This window comes from Pantherophis guttatus, chromosome 3 (assembly GCF_059756535.1).
Source record: "Pantherophis guttatus breed Tessera chromosome 3, ASM5975653v1, whole genome shotgun sequence".
NCBI lineage: Eukaryota > Metazoa > Chordata > Lepidosauria > Squamata > Colubridae > Pantherophis > Pantherophis guttatus.
This window is the reverse complement of record NC_142065.1, coordinates 176879642-176898782: the sequence shown is the minus strand read 5'-3', so window position 1 is coordinate 176898782 and position 19141 is coordinate 176879642. Positions and strand designations below refer to the sequence as shown.

Below are 19141 nucleotides of genomic sequence, written 5' to 3'. Positions count from 1 at the left end.
GGAGTTGTTAAGTGAATCATGTCTGATTTTATGACCCTTTTTCCATGGCTGTTAAGTGAATCACACAGTCATTAAGAATATCCAACGTCCCCCATTGACTTTGCTTGTTGGAAGTCAGCTGGGAAGGTGAATGAATGACAGTCATGTGAGCCCAGGACTCTGTAATAAATGTATCTTGGTTACCAAGTGCCCAAATTTTGATTAGTGACCATGGAGACACTGCAACTGTTGTTAAGTGTCAGGTCATAAGTCAGTTTTTTCAATGCTATCATAGGTTCAAACGATCATTAAACAAATTAAACAACAAGAGCCTTGATAGTACAGTGGTCTACGCACCCTGTTATTAACACAGCTTCCTGCAATTTACTGCTGGTTCGAATCTCTCCAAGGCTCAAGGTTGACTCAGCCTTCCATCCTTTCTAAGGTAGGTGAAATGAGGACCCAGTTTGTGGGGGCAATAAGCTGACTTTGTATAAATATACAAAAGTATGAAGGCTATTGCTTAACGCATTGTAAGCCGCCCTGAGTCTCCGGAGAAGGGCGGCATATAAATCAAATTAAAAAAAAAAATAGTTATAAGTCAAAGACCACCTGTATGATGCCATAGATAAACCTTGTGTCTTTGATCAGCTATGTAGATTTTGCATCCAGGATGTAGATACAATTGGAAAAGTTTTGAGTTCTCATAAGCAGCAGGTAAAATATAATTTGTTTTTTTCTTTCAGATCCTGGGAAGAAGGGAAGATTCTCATTTTTGATGATTCTTTTGAACATGAAGTGTGGCAGGATGCTAATGCTTACCGGCTGATATTCATTGTGGATGTCTGGCACCCAGAGTTAACGTCACAACAGCGACGCACCCTACCAGCTATTTAAGCAGTCTTGAAGTTTTTCCCTTTTGAGCTTCACACTGTGTGCTGAGAAGTACAACAAAAATTAAATGCAACTGTATCAAGAATGTGTAAGGACTTTAAAGCATCCTGTTCTGTGTACCGCCCCATTACAGCACTGATCTGAATGCTCTGTGTTCATGCTGCAAGTTGGAATTCTATGCTTTTATCAGCCAAAGAACATCCTGTGCTACATTTTGAAAGAAGACTAGTGCCAGACTTTTTTGATATATATTTTTGGAACTCCTTGACGTAAAAGCCACCTTCAGAAGCCTGAATGTAATCATAAGGAATGCAGATTTCCAGACTGTGCAATTTCTGATCATTATGAGATTATTCAGAAGCAGTATTTGGTGGATTGTGTCCTCAAGCACTACATCCACCTCCTCTCCCATGATAAAAGCAACCATAAGCTCTTATAGGACAATATGAAAATGTATTATTGTTACCTTTTATAATTCTATGTTGGTTTCGTCCAGTGGATTTATAGGGTGACCTATAGATAAGAGGAGCAGGTGGTTTTGTGTCTTATTTTTGATAGATAAGGACATTTTTTCATCAGATACAGTATGTATGGATACTTTTTTCTGTTCTATTTGAACCACTTTCTTTTTCAACTTTTCTTTTAGTTCCCTTTTTATATTAATTTAGAAACAATGAAGCCTTATACAAGCAGCGATCTATTTTACTGAGGATGGCTTTTTCCTTCCAAGTCAAAGGATGAGTAAACATTTCCTTTGTCCAATTCTAGTTAAGAGCAAATTTTACCCAATTTTGTGTTTATTTTTAATTTTTTTTAATAACATAAAAACATATTTTAAGCTTAGATGAAGTACATAGAGGCTGTGGGCTGCATTTTTTTCACCAACTTTGTAATGCAGTTTTTTTTAAAGAAACTCATAATTTAAAGCCTGATTAAGAAATAATTGATAACTGGAGCTGTTTTGTAACATTTTTGTTTTCAATTACAGCCAATTTCATATCCTACATGAAACTAAGAAAGAGAAAGTAACATATAAATATATTCTGTGGTGTTTAGTGGTTTTCCCATTAATGAATGAATGAATGAATGAATGATCATGAAACTTTTTTAATGATTCATTGTCATTCAACCTATCAGTGCCAACCTTTGAACCTGTTCTCTTTTTGAAGCCACTATATAATTTTACATTCATCTCTGATGATGCAATAAGCAAGACTGACATTTAAACAGCTTTGCATAAATGTTTCAAATTACATACACTAAGACTAGTTATAAGCAATTAATTGCTCATTGTCAAAAGGTACAAGATTGGTGTAATTTTATGCAGAGAAATGTACCAAGATACACATTTCAAATGTAGGTCTGCAAAATCCAACAGGTGCTCCTGGAAATAATTTCTGGTCATAATTTGTGCAAAATATAGCATATCATAGATTGAATAATCTCTTAATCTGCCTTGATAGCTGTTTGTTCTTTGCTATGACAAAAGTTGTCAAATTGAGAATTGGAAACATCTTAAGGAGGACCAGTGTTGAAATAATATATATTGTCTGAGGCTTGATATTCATGGTCAGACTTTTCAATACTAAAAATTGTATAAATCAATTTTCCAGATGCCTCCTTTTCTTATCACAGCCACAAGGACTGTGTAAACTGCCTACAATTCTTCTTTTTAATTATTTATGTTATAGAAAATTATGTTGTTTGGCTTCTCTCAGAAATATTATTGAGTCTGGCGTCTCTGCCAAATAAATAGTCTATCTTTTGTAACTTGCTGGTGCTGGTAGCAGCCCATCAATAGTGTACCGGTTTCTTTGAAATTTCTGTAAAAATATGCAAGTTACAGAATTTCAGTATTATTTTTTAATTATTCTAAATGACTATAGTCTTACTTAATGGATTTTTGGGGCAGGTATATCCAGTCTACTGATTAAAGTTTGGAGCACCCTTTTAGTATGATACTATTGCTGCTATAAAAAAAAAACAAATATGGGCCAAAAATAAATGATGGACAGAGGAACAAAAGGTTCCTCTCATGAATATGCAGGATTGATTTCAGAGATTATGCAAAATCAAGCAAATTTATGTGTCCTTCCCATTAAAAAAGATAGACTCCCATTTAATTTTTTTATTTCAAATAAAGCATTTTATGTAGTAAAGTTGCAAGATTCTATCCTTGTTTTCTGATATATAATTTGTATTTCAATTATTACAAAGAGTCTATTTTATAGGAAAGAATATCTATAGCTCAGGATAGGGCAGTGGAGTTCTTGACGTTCTCTGAGCTTGGTTCATTTGCAGATGTTTCCTTACCCAACTAAATAACATCATCAGTATGATTCATCCATAAGCAATCAAACTCAGAGAATACCAAGGACTCCATATTTGTTTCATGTACAACCTTAATCAAAATCAAATTATTAGTTTAATTCCTGGGGTTCTCATACACATTCATTATCATTTTAGGATGATATCTCAAAATTTAAGAATGCTTGTGGTACGGCATTCTGTGCCTTAAATTCAAGAGCTTTCAAAACAAATATATAGCTGCCTGTTCATGTGCATGGTGTACAGATGCACATAGAGAGACATGCCCTAGAGCTTTAAAGAGAAGCTCTGGACCTTATGAGGAACAAAACCATCATCTCTATCATATTAATTTGATGCAGGGACTCTTCTTTTCAGGATTCCTCATGAACTAATGCCTTATAATGTAGCTGTGTGCATTTTTAATTCTGGTGCATAAATTTTGAAAACAGATGCATTAACAAATATGTAAAGGTTCATACTTTGGTGAAGTCCAAAGCATTATTTCCAAATAATTTTACTATCCTAACACATTTCTGTTTCAGTATCAAATCTGAGTTTTGCTCACAGTAATGAAGCACAGTTTCCTTGAACTACTGCTGCTAGCAACCCTTAACTGAAAAGTATATTGCACAGGGTACATGTTTCGGTTTTTACTTTTTTCATTTTAAAGTTATTATACTCCTCTATGTTACTGTAAGAAACATATTAAAAAAGTGATGCACAGTAGAACTGCAGACTTAAACTGTATTCATCCTCAACCTTAGTAATACCAAGATTCTTTAGGAAAGATATTCCTGTGATATTTTCAAAGTATATTATAATCTTCACACAAGCTTATTTACTTCACAATTTCAGGATTTATTAGCTGAGTTGAAATTGCTAACTTGAATGTCTGTGGATTTTATATATAACACACCAATAAGATGTTTGACGTTTGTTTCTTTGTTTTGGCCACCATAAATATTAAAATCTCATGCCCAATCATTTTCGTCCACCGCAGGCATAATTGATTGGTACAATATTCTTCTTGTGATTATTGAATGCGGACATAAATTTACAGCTCTGTCAATCATTGATTGATAGCAATAACCCTAACCCCTGTGGCATGGAAAAATGTGAGACACAGCTGAAATAAGTAGATGTAATCAATTAGTGTGCAAAACCCACTGAAAGCAAGAAACATTTGTGAGAGTGGTGAATGGTGAGTGAAAAAAGAACAAGTGCCAAACATTATTTCATTGTGAAAATAAATTACACAGTTCTTTAGATAAGTTTTTAATGCTTGTTGAAGCCTTTTTTCAAAATTTACAATGCATTTGGTCATTGTTTTTGGTGGGTATGAAATCCTATTGAAACATAAGTGCAGCACATTTTCCCTAAATCATACATTGATTAAAAACTCACGTGCTTGGTTATGATTAACAGTTTTCATTGTTGGTTTCATGGCAAAAAAAAAAAAATGATTTTTGACCAGGACAAGCTGTGGTCCAGAGTAAGTTTCCTGTATGAATGGAGACCCTGTATTTCACTTAGAAGAAAGGACTGATTGAGCATTACTGGTTTCATAGAAGAAAGAAAGTCATACTCAGTTCTGGGACAATAACAATGTTAATTAAAGTATATTATCTCTGTAGAAAAATGTACAAGCAATATTTTAGCACTATAGATTAGACAGTTCCTAAAAGATCAAGTCCCCACTAAAGATACTTGATAGCAACATATGATTTGATTCATCATATTTGGCTACTGCTGAAAAACATCACTGCTTCAGACCACCACCTTGGATAGCCATCCTTGGTCGATGGTGATTAAGCCTCTCTATGAATATGGTTTAAATGTTCTCTGATTAAAGATTCCTAAATACTGCTATGTCATATTGTGATGTGCAACTAAAGTGCTCACTGTATTTGAAGAAATAAAATCACAATAAAAATAATGTTGCTATAACTGATTTGTAAAATATATATATATATATAGTGTTTGTTTTTATTTCTTTATACGAATTGAATGGGGCCCAAAACAGAACAAAGTCTGGAATAACCATCTGTTCTTTGGCTTTTGATCTCTGGATATTTATGATTTGTTCCACTTTTCTTTCTAATGGTAGTATATTCAATAACTGATCCCAAGCTTTTTCTTTCTATTATAAATGTAACCTAATTTGCAGTCAGTCAAACCTGACTTGGTATATCTTTAACTGATTGCAGGAGAAAATATACTTAGGGAATTCTGCTGAGCTCAATTGATCTAAACAAGAAATCCTCAATTGGAATATTAATCTCCCAAGACATTCAAGACACCCTGCTTGTGTTTGCATGTATTTCACACATGTAACTTTCCCAGCTGGGTGCCCTCCAAAAAGATTAGATTACAATTTCTATTATGCCTAGTAAACATGATCGATGCCATGCTGCTGGTGATGATGGGAGATAATTAGGAGAAACTTTGGACGTGATACTTCTGTACTGCAAACCAAGGTTGGCTTCTTACTGCAATATTTAAACTCAAGACATTTTTAAAGTGGCTGTGTAAATACGTATGTATGTGTCTATGCACAGGCATGCACGCCTTCTAATTTTTATTTAAACAAAACTGTAACTCTGCCTAAACAATATGAGAGAACTTCAATGGATCCATCTTTCAGTGACAGATCACTGAAAACAATCTGTGTTTCAGACATTATTAATATAATGCACTCTTATAAAAAATTGTTTTACAATCAGACTTGTTCACTTGTTATTCTGGGCCACAAGGAATATTTTACCTCTGGCTTTGGACACAGACACATGGCTGGTGATAATCGTTACTTGCTCCACAAAGATGGAGTGCTTGGTTTTTTTTAAGCTGAATGCACATTAATGTGTATTAAACCTGTCATTTGCTTCAAAAGGATTGTGGACCACTGAAGTCTGAGGATACAGCTGTATTTCGCAGGGATTTCAATCTCAGTCTAGAGCTAGTAGTGGCTGGGTGTTCTCATTTACATTCTGTTCTTCATGCTTTAATATTCCGGGTTCCACCACAGATTGAGACCTGAAAAAAACAGAATGGCAAATATTGCTTAGAAATTAAACAGCATGCCTATTGTTTGTTGCTATTGTCTTTTTGGATACAAAATTCACCTATTATCTCAATGAAGTAGCTATCAGCTGTATATTTTTCAACTCCTGAAAAAACTTGGAAGCCAATTTGGTTCAGGTACTATTATGAGGACTCTGAATCAGGGGTCCCCAACCCCAGTCTGCGGCATGCCAGCAACCGGTCCACACAAACAAGTGAAGCCCCATCCATGGGATGCAGGCAGCATGCAAAACCACACCCTTTCTGGTCCGCAGAAAAACCTTTCTCTGTGGAACTGATTCCTGGTATGTAGCAATAATTGAACAATATTCCAAAATGCTGTGAGAACGACCACACAGAATTAATTGAATTAATGGTGGACTGTGATTCCCGCATGTTAAATGCCATTTAACCATTAACTAAATTTAAAAAGTAGACATTATATTCTACCTAAATATATTCTATCTAAATAATCACCAGCAGTTACCAGGTAAAATTAGCAAAGCTACCATCTCTCTTTTTTAAAATATTAATGAAAATTATCTTGGGAATAGGAAATTAATTGCAGCATGTTGCAAATGTTTTCCTTCCAAGGACAAATAATCTCTTCATTGAGAGAAAGGAGGGAGGCTGCTTTGCTTCTATAACTTTCTAACCTTCAAATTAAGTCTTGGATCATTTGCAAAGAATTGAAAGGACCTACTCCTTTACCAAAGCTAATTTGCAAGATAAAAATTTGAGCCTGAGATTCACATTCGAATCTTAGGCTCAACTAAGAAAATGGCAGGGAATGAAAAGCAAACATTTAGATTTCCCGTGATCAGTTTGTCCATTATGAGTCAACCAAAGTAGTTTCATATTATAATAACCTAGGCAATATCACAGGTTGTTTACTGCTAAAGAAAGAATAAGATCTCTGATATTCATGATTCTGCACACTCTTGAAAACTGGTCTAGAAGTGCCTTTCTGTAATACTAGGTTAATATTATACCAAGTAAAGAAAAAAAAAATCCAATCTATACCTGTTCCCTTAATGATCAAAATCTGTTACTCCTTCTTGTTTATTATTCTGAGGAAAGGAGGCTGCTGCAAAGTGGCATATATGTAATCATATTGATATAAGCAATTCCCAAGCCCAAGCCAACCTGGCCAAAGGTGGACGATACTGGACTTTGTACCTCAGGGATATCTAGAAGGGTACAATATTTAGAAACTCCTAAAGATTATTGTCCTCCTGCAGTGCATTTTGCTTTGTAGAAAGCAGATGAGTTATGAAACAGAGCAGGTAGTTGTCCCAAACTTTTCTGAAAGCAACTGGACTTTCTTGGGTTTTTTTTTTCTTTGAAAACATTTTGCTGCTCATCCAAGAAGCTTCTTCACTTCTGAGAAGCAAAATGAAACATGATCTTGTTTGATTAGAAGTTGATAAGAAGTTCACCACTCCTCAAGAGGCCATTGCTGCATCCATGACATCTTGACAATTTTCATCCAGGCTTCAACTTGGATAAAACTCTTTTTAGGCCCATAGCTTCAAAGGATCCTGGAAGAAACAGATTATCTAGAATCTTTTCAGGTTGGGTTCAGGCTGGGGGATAGCACTGAGACAGGATTGATCACTGATACATAATTATACATCTTTGTTCTGTTCTGTTGTGAGAATTTGGGGAAGAACAGGCTCTAACTCAACTCTAGCAAGATTAAGTGGCTATAGGTTTTAGGGAATCCCCTCATCTGGAGAGTTTTCATCAATAATTCTGAATGTGGTACCTCTCTGACAATCTCAGCTATTGTGTGTCATCTAAGGGTTCTCTTGGGCTCCCACTTGAGGGACAGGTGGAAGCTGTGGCCAAGAAGACCCTTGCACAAATCCATCTGTTGCACCTCTCCGTGGATTAAGTTCTTCTGCTCATAGTTACTCATGTATTAATGACTTCCTAATTGGAGTACTGCAATATGGTGTATGTGAAAATGCCCTGAAAGTGTATTTTGAAATCCAAATCTAGTCCAAAATGCAGTAACCCAGAATGTTATCCCCACATAATATCATGTAACAGCATTGAGCTGGGTATGCTTCCAGTAAGTTTCTGGGTGCAACTCAAGGTGTTTGTTATCCAGTGTGAAGCCCTATATGGCATACATCTAGGTTAATTGAGAGAGTGCCTGATTCTGGTAGATTCTCTCTATCTTATTGGATTCAGCAAGGTAAACATGTTCCAGGTCACTTCTGTGAAACAGTGTTTTCTTACGGGACTTAGGAGATGTGCCTTCTCTGTTCTGGTACCCGCACCATGAAACATCCTTCACCCTGAAGACTAAGTGGTCCTAACCTGTTGGCTTTTTGAAAGGACTCAAAACCCAGCTCTTCCCTCAGTCTTTAGAACTGGAATGTTAATAAACATTTGACATGTTTATGGTGTCACTTGTCTAAACCCTGAGAGATCTGAAGAACAATATTTACCTATGTTAAGCTTTATTTAGAAAGAAAAATCCCCAAAGACTTGTGGTCATTTTGAGAGGAGAGAGAGGGAGGAGGAAGATATGTAATGTATGTGACCATATATTTTTTATATCAGGGTGCAAAAGAGTTGCATAATTGGGGACCATTCGTGAAAAAAGCCTGCCAGCTTTTGGTGCCCACCAGCTTAATACTTCACTGGGGATTCCACATAGAACATACCATTTGAAAGGAAGACACATTACACCATGCCAGTTATTATTGTGGTAGAAGAGATAAATATTAAAATTCATATTGAATTGTAAATTTTGTCAATGTCACTTGGAAATCTGCAGTTGATTTGGTATGGTTTTCATGGCAAGTGGTATGAGGTTTTTTCCCCTGAGGTACATACTATAGTTTCTCTATAGTGTCAGTACTTCTTTCTCTTGCAGTGTGGGCAGCACACAAAGGACAATTAAGTTGTCATAGTAACTAGAGATGGAAAAGAAATTTAAAACAGTAAAAATGCAGAAAGTATTCTCCAATAGGAAAAAAAATGGAATTTGTTCAGCCATTTTATTTATAAGGTCCTCCCAAGCATAACAGTTTTAAAGTACCCTTCTAACCATGATATCCACAAGGGGATCAAGCAAGGTGTGATATTGATGTGAAATCAAGCTCCATCTCTTTCACAAGTTTGTGGCTACCATTTTTACTTTTTGACTCCTCTTTCAGCAGACACCTCTGCTTCTAAATCTCTACATCTGTGATTTAAGATTCATTTCAATGTACATTTTTATTCACAAACATCATGAGAATACAACCAGCAAAGGTCTCCCAAAGCCTTGGTATCTCCAATTGCTTTACCAAATTGATATTGATTTCACAAAAGAGAAAAATATTGATTTATACATAACGTTAATTAAGAATGAAATCCAATTGAATTGAAATGTCACCCAGTTCCACTACTCTTTGAAAGGTAACTGTCAGCACACCATACAAAAATAATTCAGAAGAATTCAGAAGAACACCAATGGGAATTACCATTCTCAACACTCATAGCAGAGACTGTAATACAGTATCTAGAAGCTACAGCACTCCCATGCATACAACCAACAGTATGGATCTGGTATGTTGATGACACATTTGTCATAATAATAAAGGAACAATTGAGAAAACACATGAAACAATCAGCGACATCTTTAAAGGATAAAATTCACAAAGGAAGAAGAAAATAACCACACACTACCTTTTCTGGATATCTTCTTCAGGAGAGGAAATGGCAGAAAATTAGAAAAGCAAGTCTATTGAAAAACCACCCACACTAACCACATGCTTCATTACCAAAGTAACAATCCAACCTCCCACAAGGGGATATATATATATATATAAGAACATTACTCAGATGAGCACAAACTCACCAGAATACCAGGAAAATGAAACAGAGACGCTATTCAATCTCTATCAAAAAGTACCTGACTATTCAACTCACTACAATACAACCAACACAAGTTAGGAAAAGGACAATAGTACCATGCATTTAAAAAAATCAGAAATAACCAACAGGCTGTTAAACCATACAGCAACACAAATATACTAAAGCACTTCAAAACATCTTAAGTAACCCAAAAGACTCAGTAGCCCAAGAAAGAAAAAATATTAGTCATTTACAACAGGCTGTTAAGACTGTAACAGCCACCATGAATGGCAAAAAGGCAGAAGACTAGCAGTCTTCACATCCATGAACACCAAATAACAGTCAGAAGATGTGGACAAACTCAGCTATAGTTTCAACTGGGAAACTGTAAGCATTCTAAATTAAGCTTTAAAAAAATGCTAAGGAATTTCTGGATGATTCCGGACAAATAAGTGATCAATAGGCACATAGATATAAACTACATTTACATACCATTCAAAAAGGACAATAAAAAAGCTAAAAAGGAAACAAAAAGACCAGATTACCTCTTCATCAACAATCAACACTAAAATAAGCAGGAATTAACACAAGGATTAACATCAAATAAACGAACAAACAATAAACAATACCCTAATTAAGGAAGTAGCAACTCAGACAAATAATCAAGTAGTAAACAACAGCCTAATCAAGGCACCACTAAAGAGAAAACAACACCCCCACAAACACTGACAAAGTACCTACTGTATTTAAACAGAGAGCAAACTCCATTCTCTCTTAGCACTGAAGATGTCACCTAGTCTGGTAACAAAATGTCTGCAAGCAAACAGCTAAGCTCAGAGGGCACCGAGGTTCTCTGTTCAACCGTGAGTTACATACATTCTCTTCTATTAAAATTAATAGTTTAGTATTTAAACAGCCATCTATATTCCCTATCACCAAATAGATAATAATATTGTGTACTATGTTGATTATTATGTGCAGCAACAAGAAGAACTGAACATGAGAAATGTTTGTAATTTGTTTTCTATTATTTAGAGTTATACTATTCATATTGATGAAAAAATTGTAATAGAGCACAATCCTATGTAAGCTTATTCAAAATTAAGTGTCATGATATCTAGCTAAAACGACTCCCAAATAAATGGTGCTAGATTATAACCTGGATCTGCTCTGTGCCAGTCCAATGCCTTAATAAATGGCAAGCCTGATTTCTGCATGAGGGCTAATCCAAAGGAATGGAAACATAATAAGAAGTTTCTAGCCTTGGTTCCTATGCATGAAAATGAGGGAAAGAAATACTTCTTTGCAGGATTATTGTTCTGGTAGGAAGAGGCAGTCTAGCAAGTACCTTGGTGCCAAACCAGGGGTGAAATCCAGCAGGTTCTGACAGGTTCTGGAGAACCGGTAGCGGAAATTTTGACTAGTTCGGAGAACTGGCAAATACCATCTCTGGCTGGCCCCAGAGTGGGGAGGGAACGGGATTTTGCAGTATCCTTCCCCGCCACACCCACCAAGCCACGCCCACAGAACCAGTAGTAAAAAAATTTGGAATACACTGTGCCAAGCTATAAGTCACCATCAAACACTTTGAATTTCACCCAGAAACTCTTGGAAGCCAATGCTGAGCCTTCAGCATAGATGTTATCTGTTTCTGGTGGCTACCATATTGAATGCCAACTGCAGTTTCAGAGTGGTTTTTCAACAGCAGCCACTGTGCAGTGCATTAAAATACTCCAAATGAGTAGTGATGAGTAAATCCTTAACTGCCTAACTATATCCAACTGTCTCCTTGTGGTCAGGAGGTGTCAACAGTCAATATCAACCAATAAATCCATGAATCCCTGTCTTTAAAATGATGGGGAAAAAAGCTCTTGACTTTCCTCTCACAGAAGAAATCCTATTCACTTAAAGAGGGATCATATTCCCCCATCAGCTTTCCTTTTGTAAGAAAACATTCCAAATTGCTTCAATGTTTCATCATTGTTTTTAAATCCCCAAATCATCCTAAGTGCCATTACTGAGCCTGATCTAATTTTCCCAATTAATTCTTAAACAATTGTGTCCATAGTGCTCAAGATGTATTTTGGTCACTTCTCACATCTGGAATTTTTTATCTGTTGATGAAGCCTAAAATTGTATTTACCTGTGTTTTGGCATTAAGCTATATCGGCTTATATATTAATTTGTAATACACAATATTACAATAACTTTTTCATACAACCTATTTCTAATCCACCTCCTTTTATATGTGCCTCAGATTCTTGTTTACTCAGCAAAGAATTTTGCATTTGAATTTGTTTCATGTCATTCTCTCAATTTTAGCACACATTTCAAATTTACCAAAATTATTTTGAATTTTATATGTTTTCTGGGATATGAGCCCACTTGATTTTGTATCATCTGCAAATTTGATAAGCACTGATTTCAAATTATTAAAAAATGAGTTATCCCAGACCATAATTAATGAGTACAAGAACTAGGACTAAATCTTGTGGCAACTCACTCAATATTCTAGCTAACAATAATCCTTTTATGCAATCCACACTTAACTAGATTACTAATCAAAGTAGCATAGGATATTTATTTATGCATTTGATTTATTTGACTGCCAATTTGCCAAGTGATGCTGAACATCTAACAAACTAAACAAATATGTCTAAACATTGTCAGGATCAATAACCCAAATAACATATGTTAACACATCTTTACTGAAATCGAGATATATATCAAGATATATAGCATTTCAAAAATTGATTAAGCAAATTATGCAATTAAAAATGAGGTAACATAAAACTTATTCATTAGTGCCCATGCAGCTTTTCGATAATTATCACACTGCTTTCAAACTGCTTGAAGATCAATTATGGCATGAACTGCTCTAGAATTTTTTCAGATAGCAGAATATTATAAAAAATATAACTGTCATTAAAAACAGTTAGTACATAGTACATGGGTAGTAAATAGTACATGGGTAGATTTAACTTTTTAAATTTCAGAGCATTATAGTTTCAGAGTTTATTTTACTCTACTGCCTCCATGATAAAGAGATTCCTTTCAACCCTGTTTGGTGTGTTCAGAAGGCACCCAAATCACTTGTTATGTACAACATGACACCATTAATGTACCTAGTGTATTTGACACCCGGAGCACGTCAGTTTTAATATTCCCTTCCTTTGTTGTTGAGAGCCACTTTGCTCTAATGGTTAAGGTACCAGCCTAGAACTGGGAGACCATGAGTTCTAAGTCCTAAGTCAGTTGGGTAATGTGAACCCAGTCATGTCTCTCAGCCATAGGAAGAAATAAACGGCAAGCATTTTCTGAAAAATATTGCCAAGAAAACTGCAAGGATCGTCACCAGCAATCAAAACAGACTTGAAAGCATACTTTTCTTTTATATCTGCTGCCAAGCAGATTGTCAAGCAGCTGATCAGCATGCAGGCAGCAGTAACCTGACTCCACACCTCCCATAGCTTCCTTGCATATTCAGCTGCGCCATCTTATTGCCTGCACACAAAGCTGACTCTGTCCCCCATCCCCATGATAAACTACTGATGTTGAACTGAAGCATAAGGTGATAGAGAACAACCCCAGGAAGATCAGTTGTCATTAATAAAACCCAGGAAAATGTTATATGTATGTTGAACCCGTCGCCATCTAATGTTTGTATAGATTTTTGCAGCCCAGATAAAAATTATTTATACATACGTACATGTGTATGTGTATATGTGTATATACAGTGGTGGAATTCAGCCGGTTTTCTCCAGATCATGCGAACTGGTAGCTGCGACGGCGGGAGGCTCTGCCCACCCAACTTGATGTAACGTGAGCCTACTGTGCATGAGCAGACATTTGAGAACTGGTAGGGAAGGTAAGTGAATCTCACTGCTTGTTGTGACCTAGGCTCACTTAGTCATTACAAGACACAATTAGTCCCAAACAAAACTATTTTATTATAACAGCTGAGAATTACTTCATTCCCAGATTAGTCCAGATTAATTCCAAAACAAGTCCTTCAGAAAAAGTCCTTTGGCCTTATCACAAACCTTTATCTTCTTTTGCACCCTGCCTTTCTTGGCAAAGCCCCATGAAGTTCAGAAACAAGAGACACCGACTGGAAATAGATTTAGCAACATTGCTTTCCTACAAAGAGCCCAAGAGCCTTTGCTGCTCTTTTAAGCCTAATGGGAGGGGCCAATCATCTTCTGGCCTTACTCCCAAGTGTTCCCTTTTGCTTTAGCTGCTCTTGTCTTCTGGCAGCTCTGTGCATGCGTGCACTAGGAACAGGCTCCTCCTGTTCCTCTGCCTTTCTGCTGTCTGACTCTGGAGGCTTCGGAGTCCGCACATCACTCCCAGATGGCCCTGGCCCTATCTCTGCCTCTGACACAGAACCCTCGTCCGGGCCTTCCCCTGACTCCAGGACTGGCCCATGATCCTCCCCAGCCTCCTCACTGTCCGACTCTGCTGCCAGCTCCGCAGGCAACCGGTTCTCCCGAAGTGGTGAGAACTGTTCCATATCTGGGCTGCAAAAATCTATATAAACAGTAGATGGCAAAGTTTTCAAAATTTCTTTCTTGCTACTCATGGTGATTTCAAGCCCAGATATATTTCCTAATCCTCTAGTTAAAGAGAGAAAACAGACAAAATTCTTCTAGATGGAAGCTTTTTTCTTTGATCTTACCTTTTCATGAGTTTTGGAGAGCATTCCCTCTCTAGGTTGGAACATGAATGCTTCACATGCATGGTGTTGTAAGATGTGTGAGTGTAGTCATTCTCATCGCTATAATCCGGTCCAAGTAACGTCCGAGCCCAAGTGCCCATGTCATAGGGAGGAAGAGTCCCTCCAAACTCTGAAGGTAAGCAATCAGGGTGTATGAGCTGGTGAAGGCTATTAAGGTTGTTTCCGTGAAGAAAGATCTTTTTAAAAACAAAACAGATATTAGATGTTGTTACAGTGTGTTTGTGCCATTCCAATAATCAAGATTTTTGTAAAAGTAAGAAAAAGATACATTGATAGCGAAAGAACAGTGGAATTGCCCTTTATGTAAAACCTGCCTTTGAATAATGTTCAGAAAGCTGTACAGGTAGTCCTCGACTTATGACAACAGTTTGCTTAGTGACTGTTTGAAGTTACAACGGCACTGAAAAAAGTGACATAGTCATAAATACTTTTTTCAGTGCCATTGTAACTTCAAACAGTTACCACTACCGGCTTGGGGGAACCGGGCCAAACTGGAGGAACCCATCACTGGAATACCTGTACAGCTTTTTTTCACACTTGTGACAGTTGCAGCATCCCCATGGCCGCATGATTTACATTCAGATGCTTGACAACTGACCAACATTTATGACAGCTGCAGTGTGCAACCTTCTGACAAACAAAGTCAATGGGGAAACCAGATTCACTTAACAACCGTATTATTAATTTAACAACTGCTGTGATTCCCTTAACACATATGGCAAGAAAAGTTGAAAAATGGGGCAAAACTCACTTAACAAATTTCTCACTTAACAACATAAATTTTGGGCTCAATTGTGGTCATAAATTGAGGACTAGCTGTACTACTGTTTTGCAAATAAATAAATAAATAAATAGCAATTGACCTGTTGGAATTAAGCCAAGCTTTTGTTGTTTTCATTGCCTTCTTGCAGGCAAATAATTTTGGCCTCAAATATAAATCCCTATTTGGACATTCACACATTCATCAAGAGGTTTGCCTTGTGAACAGTTGATGAATGACAAGAGTCCAACCATTATGCCTGTGTTGTTGACTGTCAATTCCAGATAAAATCAGTCTATTTTTCCTGAAACTTTTCATTTATTTCAGCTGTTTCCAGATGTATTGGACTTCAGCTCCAACTTGTTAGTTGGAGCTGAAGTCCAATACATCTGGAAACAGCTGAAGAGGTAGTTAATTGCATTCCTACTCTGCTACCTACTTGTTTTAGTATTCTTTTCATTTTTGTTCTCTGTCTCTTTTGAAATATATTTTTACGCATAGTCATCACCTTATTGTATTACTATATTATTAGAATGTGATAATCTGATACATATTTATATATGTCTAAGAAATATTTCAGCCTTAAAGCAAGGATTGGATAACATCAATCCAATAAAATAATTCTGTGTTTGATTACTGAATAAACAAATGGTAATGAACATATAAACTGTACAAACATGGATAAGAAAATAAAGTGTTCAAGAACAATGATGTTGAAGTTTCCATTCCATTCTGACTTTGATCTTTGAAGTTCCTCCACCATGAGTGCAGTACATTAAAGAACATTGACAGAGAGCTAAGAAACCATTGCTGTGGCCACAGAAAACTCTGGGCATGAGTGAGCAGCAGCATCTGAAACCAAGATTCTTCAGGTAAGATGCCTAAAGAATCCTACCCTAAGTATGTCCAAACCTCTGAGCAACTATGTGCTCTGGCAACAGAAGTGTATACAGGAAACCCAGATTATCTCCAAATGGTAATATCATGATATAATATTTCACCTTTAAGTATTCACCTTTGGGTGTGTGATACAAGTTTAATGGTGTTTGAATCATGATGTCACAATGCATCTTTGTCATTTGCTCCCCCCTTGCCCTCCCATAGATCCCCATGCCCTGCAATCAAACAGCAACCAGAGACTGCAGAACATAATGCCATACATAGCAAAAAATCAGCACCTTCTGACTTTATTGCTCTCACAATAGGATGAAAAAAAAATCATCACATTGAATTGACCTGCAATTTCTCACATCCAATATAACTTAACGGATGTCTTTATAAGATTTTTATATATAAAATTTACAGAAATGTCTTCTTATTCTTGCCTCATTATGGATGAATGGACACTACATTAAAAAAAAAACAACCGATAGTGTAATCCTCTCCATGACTAGGCTTGTATAAGTATCATTAAATTCAAAAGAGTTTATTTCTATAGAAATATCTATAAAATTGCAGTTTACTAATCCTTGTTCACAATATCCCTCAATTTATTATAATTTTAAAAAAGATTTGATCAAGCAAATAGAGCCACATTATAATCAAATAGCCTCTGCGGCTACAATGCTTTCCATTAGAAGAATTGCATTTACAAGTAACTCTTTTAAATCATACATATGAATGAATTATATCCGTGATGGTAAACCTATGGTGGCACACAGAGCCTTCTCTGTGGGCATGCCCGCCATCGCCAGCTGCTCTTTTGGGTTCCGTCGTCCGCATGCGCGCCAGCCAACTGGTCCAGCACGCATATGCGCACCGGCAAGCTGCTCTCTTCTGGGTTCCGGCACACACATGCACGCCGACCTGCTGGTCTTCGCACAAGCCCAGAAGAGACTAGCTGTCTGGCGCACATGCGTGCGATGGAACCCGATGTGCATGGACGCAGAGGCCAGCTGCTCTCTTCTGGGTTCCAGTGCGCTGGCATGCATGCACCCCATTTTGGCACTCGGTGCCAAAAAGGTTAACCATCACTGAATTATATATTCATGCGTAGATAAAAATATCTCCATTATGCTTTTTTTCTGCTAGGATAAAATAATGTGTCCCAAAGTACAGAAAAATAATAAAAAATAATAGTCTCAAAAAAGAAATAGGCCAAATGTTAAAGAAAGGAAAATCTAAATAAATTTAATGTATTTCGGAATCATTTGCTATACCTCAGGAGGCTATACCTGACCTTTCGAACAATTCTACCTTGCCTTTATCATGTCCATATACTGCTTCATACATGGTCTTATTTTTCTTTGAATATCTTATCTTTCTCTTTTCAAAGATATTCTCAATTCTAGTCAACCAAATTTTTGCTGCCTCCTTATTTCATGTCTTGAATATGAACTTTACTAACTTTACTAACTCTTGCTTACTATTTCTTACTTTTTATTTAGCATAATTTTGCATTTCCTAACAAAAGAAAAGTTGATGGATGCATGCATGCATCATAAAAATCAATATCCCAAGGTTTTTTTTCCTTTTATAATAGCATTTGAAGTTTAACTGTTATCAGTGATTTTGCTCTCAACTGGTTACATAAAAAACAGTATGCTAACAGCAAAATCTGAGATTTCTCCAAGGTTAAAATGTTTGGGGGGAAAAGGATCTATGTTATCCTTTGATAACATAGACTTGAAATGTTATCTATCAATGGGTTTAGCAACCTATTGTGTCCTGTAGGGAACAGGATGAATCGTCCACGGCATTAAAAGGGCATTGGGTTGAAAATTAGATAATTTTATATTTTACAGAAAGTTGCTTTTTCCATGTGTATATGATGAAAGATTTTCTGATACTTGGCTTGGAACCTGGAAATAATTCTCTCCTGCTGAAATAGTGATTAAATGTAGGCTGCTGACAAAATCCAGCTGAGACATCATCCCTTGTTGCAAACCACAAAGAGAAAAAGGAAGAGGCAGAGAAGAGTAGAAATTCCCTAATATCACGTGTAGGCTTGCAACATCACAGACTTGCTTCATTTTCTCATTACTTACTCTTTTCCGTGTCTTGTCTTTGAGGAAGGGCTTGATTAGCGTGTAGAGAGCATGGATATACCACGGCTGGTTCACAAAATGGATGCCTCCAAAGCGAGCAGGAAAGCTGTCCTGTGGATAAGAAAGAAACAGATTCTAATTAACAGAGACTGACAGAGATAAACAGCAGGGCCTGTTGTCCGGAGTCAGAGGAGAAGGAGAAGTCAAAGGAGAAGTCTTGGCTATTAATTGGTGCATTTGAGAGACAATTCAATCACAGAACCATGCCACACTATGTTTTAGTGCTCGGTTTGCTCTTTTATACAATAGAACAAATTTGAAAAAATCCACAGCTGGGGCTTACCCTCATCCTAGTTCTATTTTCATGAGAGTTTGTATATGTGCATATCTATCAAGTATGAATATGACATGGTTTGTGGTTTGTATTTCCCAGAGGGGTCACAGAACCAAGTCCCCTTAGACATCTACAGGCATGGTTTACCTCTTCACCCTGTGCCTTTGCCCTTCCTCAGCCCTTCCTCAAGGCATTGTTTTAATAGCTGAACTTTCTGGGTGAAT

At 36.7% G+C, this 19141-nt stretch overlaps 2 protein-coding genes across 6 annotated transcripts in view; one reads left to right on the top strand and one right to left on the bottom strand.

The window, feature by feature from the left end:
• Positions 1-5147, top strand: part of ASPH (aspartate beta-hydroxylase) — a 106036-nt gene extending 100889 nt beyond the window's left edge. For all 5 annotated transcript variants that reach the window (XM_034429839.3, XM_034429837.3, XM_087890614.1 and 2 more), the window contains one exon: positions 726-5147. In XM_034429839.3, coding sequence (XP_034285730.1) covers positions 726-876 — 151 coding nt within the window. In that variant the 3' untranslated portion in view covers positions 877-5147. The remainder of the gene's footprint in view (positions 1-725) is intronic.
• An 833-nt stretch (positions 5148-5980) lies between these two features.
• CLVS1 (clavesin 1) overlaps positions 5981-19141 on the bottom strand; it is a 34908-nt gene continuing 21747 nt past the window's right edge. Inside the window, exons 3-5 of the mRNA XM_034429843.3 lie at positions 18584-18694; positions 14777-15012; positions 5981-6216 (exon numbers count right to left, since the gene is read on the bottom strand). Coding sequence (XP_034285734.1) covers positions 6129-6216; positions 14777-15012; positions 18584-18694 — 435 coding nt within the window. The 3' untranslated portion in view covers positions 5981-6128. The remainder of the gene's footprint in view (positions 6217-14776; positions 15013-18583; positions 18695-19141) is intronic.